Source organism: Aplysia californica, unplaced genomic scaffold, assembly GCF_000002075.1.
Source record: "Aplysia californica isolate F4 #8 unplaced genomic scaffold, AplCal3.0 scaffold00870, whole genome shotgun sequence".
Classification (NCBI taxonomy): Eukaryota; Metazoa; Mollusca; class Gastropoda; order Aplysiida; family Aplysiidae; genus Aplysia; species Aplysia californica.
The window spans coordinates 165,327-170,255 of record NW_004798140.1 but is presented as its reverse complement, the minus strand read 5'-3'; the positions used below and the strand labels follow the sequence as shown (position 1 = coordinate 170,255).

The 4,929-nt window shown below is 43.0% G+C and overlaps 1 protein-coding gene across 1 annotated transcript in view; it reads left to right on the top strand.

Moving 5' to 3' along the window:
- LOC101848923 overlaps nucleotides 1-4,929 on the top strand; it is a gene marked incomplete at its 5' end in the record, with an annotated part of 22,477 nt that overhangs the window by 4,194 nt on the left and 13,354 nt on the right. The window contains 3 exon segments of the mRNA XM_035972833.1: nucleotides 274-410; nucleotides 1,646-1,860; nucleotides 4,313-4,788. Of these exon segments, the coding sequence (XP_035828726.1) occupies nucleotides 274-410; nucleotides 1,646-1,860; nucleotides 4,313-4,788 (828 nt within the window).

Genomic DNA, 4,929 nt, shown 5'->3' with positions numbered 1-4,929 from the left:
TAATGAGGAGTGCTGACAAAATGAGTTACTTCTCACGATCTAAAAATGAAGAAATTGGCCAAAAATCGGCACTGGGGATCAAATTTGTAAAGTTTCTATTGATGCCAATATTTTTAAAGTATTACATGCCTTTTATTCTTTCATACTTATAAATTGGAAAAAACTTCACCTATAGGCGTGATGTATCTAATTTTACAGGGCTCGAATCCGAGAAGTAACTCATTTTGTCAGCACCCTCCACATTTGTTTTTAACCCAATCATGTATCCCACAGTTCCAGTACGCACTAGAGTCTCAATCCACCTGGGTGTCAGGCTGGGTGCCGCCCATGCGCACCTGTGACGCCTCCCACTGTCACCGACAGGGCAACACTGTGGTCATCTCGGCCAAGGCGCCTGCGCAGGACTACAAGTGGGTGAATAAAATGGCTGACAAACAATAGATTTAATTTTGTTGTTTATCTGACGACATTTGTCGAAATCATCGTCGTCATCATCATCGGCCTCCTCCTAATCCTCATTATCATCTTTGTCGTCGTCATCGTCATTGTGGCTGATAAACAATAGATTTAATTTTGTTGTTTATCTGACGATATTTGTCGACATCATCGTCGTCATCATCATCGGCCTCCTCCTCATCCTCATTATCATCTTTGTTGTCGCCATCGTCATCGTCATTGTCATTATAATTATCATCTTCGTCGGCATCGTGGTCATTGTTATTCTTGTTGTTATTATTTTTGTTATTGTCAACATCATGAATCTGAGAGTTAGTCATCGTATCGCAGCACCAAAATACCAGCAGTATATGTAAAACAACACGCTTAATTAAGTTTGCAGATGACTCCGCTATTATTGGATTAATAAACTCTGATGAAAAAGAGTATTTCGAATGAATATGTACGTATGTTTTTTTAAATGGTGCTATTTAAATTTTCTAAAAGTGAACCTTTCAAAAATAAAGGAAGGAGGCTTAAGCTTATTTTAAAAGAGAAAAACCAACAATCCCACCACTCGTGATTGAACAAGAAACAATTGAAATCACGGATTCATACAAATATCTTGGTCTTACAATCGACAACAAATTTGCATGGCAAAATCACGTAACCAGTATCGTTAAAAAGGTGAGACAGAGGTTGTACCTTCTGAGGAAACTTAGGTTTTTCAATCTGAATCCATCCATCCTTCAGATATTCTGCACCACCACAAAAAAAACTTTGATAAATTTTGGTATCACTTGCTATGGTAGCACTTTCGGAAGGCAGCACATCATAAAAATAAACAAATTGACCAGAAAGGCATCAAGAACAATTGGTAGAGACCTAAGTAACTTTGAATATCTGCACAAGACAAACGTTCTGAAAAAAGGCAGAAATAATACTTAGTGACCATAGCCACCCACTGACTTCGGAATTTCAACTATCGACCCGCAGTAAATGATATATTTCCAAAAAAGCAAGAACAGACAGATATAGAAATTCATTCGTACCAACTGCAGTGATTGCTATTTTTATGAGTTATTGTTATTGTTACTGTTATTAGATTAAAAACCAATACAAGCGCGCTCATATAACCTCATTACAGTTGCAAGCGCTGTAAAACGTTTACCACACAAACCAATACAATGTCGAGCATTGTTCTCCCCAGACTAGCAGTCAACGTGATCGGCCTGACGACGTTCCCACGCACCTACTGGCTTGACCGACCCTATACAGGCCGCTGTGACGGCTCCAGCGTGGGTGATGGGAGCAGCTCCTCTAGCTCTGGACAGACTCATACCACGAGCAGTGGGGGAGGGGCTCAAACCTCGGCCCCCCACACTGTGGCCACCACACATCAGACGTTCACCGCCATGCCCACAGGTCTGTGGAGCTGAGTTGTTGGGGGTTTTGTTGTTGTTGGATTTTTTGGTGGTTGTTGTTTGTTTGGTTGGGGGTTGTTTTGGGGTGGGGTTGTTGTTTTGTTTTGTTTTTTTTTGGGGGGGGCTAGGGGGGTTGTTTTTTAGTGTGTTTTTTTTCAATTGTTGCTGTTTCTTTTTTCTTTTTTGGGTTGGTGGGGGGGGGTTGTTGGGTTTTTAGTGGGGAGAAAGGGGGGAGGGGTGTCTATCTGGTCTAGAATAGACAGTTAAGTGACTTGTGTCTGGGTGCCATTATGTATCTCTCCTCTTTGTTTTGTTTTTCTGTAGTTTTATTCTCAGCGGATACCTCTAATCGAAGACTCTCAAAATGGTATAATTGTGTGGCCAATGACACAAAACTCTTACTTACACTTTCCTAGAGGATCGACACAAAACCGGCGTCTGTGGTGTAGTAGCAGTTAGACATTTCACTGTCTCATGCGTGAGACTTGAGTTCGATTCCTGAATAGGGAAAAAAATTGTAATTTTTCATCGAGTATCATGGTCTGTCTGAGGGGTGTTGTATCCCTGATCCTTCTTAGCCCTGGTAAGCCCTGACAGGCCAGGGTCTGAAACCAGCCACTTAAATGACTGAACTTGTGTCGAATGGGACGTAAAAACACCTAATCTTTAAAATCGTTTATCAGATATTCATTCTGCTTCTTGTCTGTAGGTGAATTTTCACAGCAAAGACACCTACATTTTTTTTAAAGATATGTGAGGCAGCATGGTGGAATCAGGCTCTCGTCAAAATGATCAAAGTGAAGAAACTGGCATTTTTCCGCATGTTTGTGAATTTTTATCAAATTTTTGTTTTTTAGCTGAGCACCTTTCATGCCCATTAAAGAACTCATTTCTGTGTGGATTTTTCTAAAAAGCGTTGATTAAAGGTACAAAAATGTAAATTTTCAGTTACCACGGACTCTTAAGCTAAGGAAATAATTAATCCATTTTCTCACTAATTTTACCTTTGGAAACAGTGACCCCCACCTCCTTCTTTCGCAAATAACTCGACTTGTACTCAAGATATATGGATATTTTTTCCACCCAAATAAAGACAAGTGATTAAGCTTTAAGATGATAACAATAACTCTACATGCCCAAAAATTGTCTAGAGCCTGATTCCACCACGCTGCCTCACATATTAGTTCTACTTCTCACTATTTAGAACTTCTGTCTACTGCTAAACGAAGAAAAGTGAAACCGCATATCCATATAGCAAGACCGTGTGGCCTATCCAAGACCATTGTTCAGGGAACTGTACAGGGAAGGAGAAGGAGAGGAAGGCAAAGGAAGAGGTGGACCGACAACATTGTGGAGTGAACAGGGAGGGAAATCCTTCCCCCAAACTCTAGCACTCGCGAAAAAAAACTTGAAAAGTGGAGGCAGCTGACGAAGCTCTCTGTCATACAGCGCCCCTACGATCCTCGTGGATTATGGGATCAGTGACAGTGAAAGTGACAGTATCAGTGATAGTAACAGGGACAGTGACAGTGACAGTGGCAGTGACAGTGGCAGTGATAGTGACAGTGATAGTGACAGTGACAGTGACAACGATAGTGACAGTAGCCATGACAATGACAGTGGCAATGACAGTGACAGTGATAGTGACAGTGATAGTGACAGTGACAGTGACAGTGACAGTGACAGTGACAGTGATAGTGACAGTGACAGTGACAGTGACAGAGACAGTGACAGTGATAGTGACAGTGACAGAGACAGTGACAGTGACAGTGACAGTGACAGTGACAGTGACAGAGACAGTGACAGTGATAGTGACAGTGACAGAGACAGTGACAGTGACAGTGACAGTGACAGTGACAGAGACAGTGACAGAGACAGTGACAGTGATAGTGACAGTGACAGTGACAGTGACAGTGACAGACAGTGATAGTGACAGTGACAGTGACAGTGACAGTGACAGTGACAGTGACAGTGACAGTGACAGTGACAGGGACAGTGACAGTGACAGTGACAGTGACAGTGATAGTGACAGTGACAAAGACAGCAAAAGTGACAATGACAGTGACGGTGATAGTGACAATGACAATGGCAGTGACAGTGACAGTGACAGTGACAGTGACAGTGACAGATATAGTGATAGTGACAGTGACAGTGACAGTGACAGTGACAGCTATAGTGACAGTGACAGTAACCATGACAGTGACAATGACAGTGCCAGTGACATTGACAGTGACAGTGACGATAACCATGACAGTGACAGTGACAGTGACGATAACCATGAAAGTGACAGTGACAGCTATAGTGATAGTGACAGTGACAGTGACAGTGACAGTGACAGCTATAGTGACAGTGACAGTAACCATGACAGTGACAGTGACAGTGACAGTGACAGTGACAATGACAATGACAATGACAATGACAGTGACAATAAACTCTACTTCTTTTCCACCCAGGTGACTTCTCCCAGCCCAACAAAAAGTTCATTCTCGAACTGAACGAGCCGGGTTCGGACCTCCCCGACCAGACACGAAAGTTCATCTTGTACTTCTCCTCCCCCGTGGTAGCGCGACTGACCTCTAGCTCTGACGAGCTGCAGTTCGAACCCCAGGGCGGAGGAAAATTCACGGGTCTACTTCAGCTTGCTTACGCAGGGTCGTCCAAACGCGGGGACCGTCAGTGGGTGAACTTCTTTGACGCCTACGCCGGTGTTTACGCCAACTACCCGTCCGTAAAGTACTGCGTCAGCGGCTCAGCGGGGAAAAGTTACGTCTCTTTCGACTGGAATCCGGCAGACGTTTCTGGGGACACGACACGTGACGGGAAACTGTTGATGGTGGCCATGCCGCACCACGTGAGTTCTTACAGTTACCCTCCTACCTGCTCTAACGGCCACTGTATGAGACAATCATCTGTACCAAAGACCACCTGTGTGAGACAATCACCTGTACAAAAGGCCACCTGTGTGAGACAATCACCTGTACAAAAGGCCACCTGTATGAGACAATACAAACAGTATTTTTACTATAATTGTTATTATTGTTATTGTTGTTTTTATTATTATTATAATTAT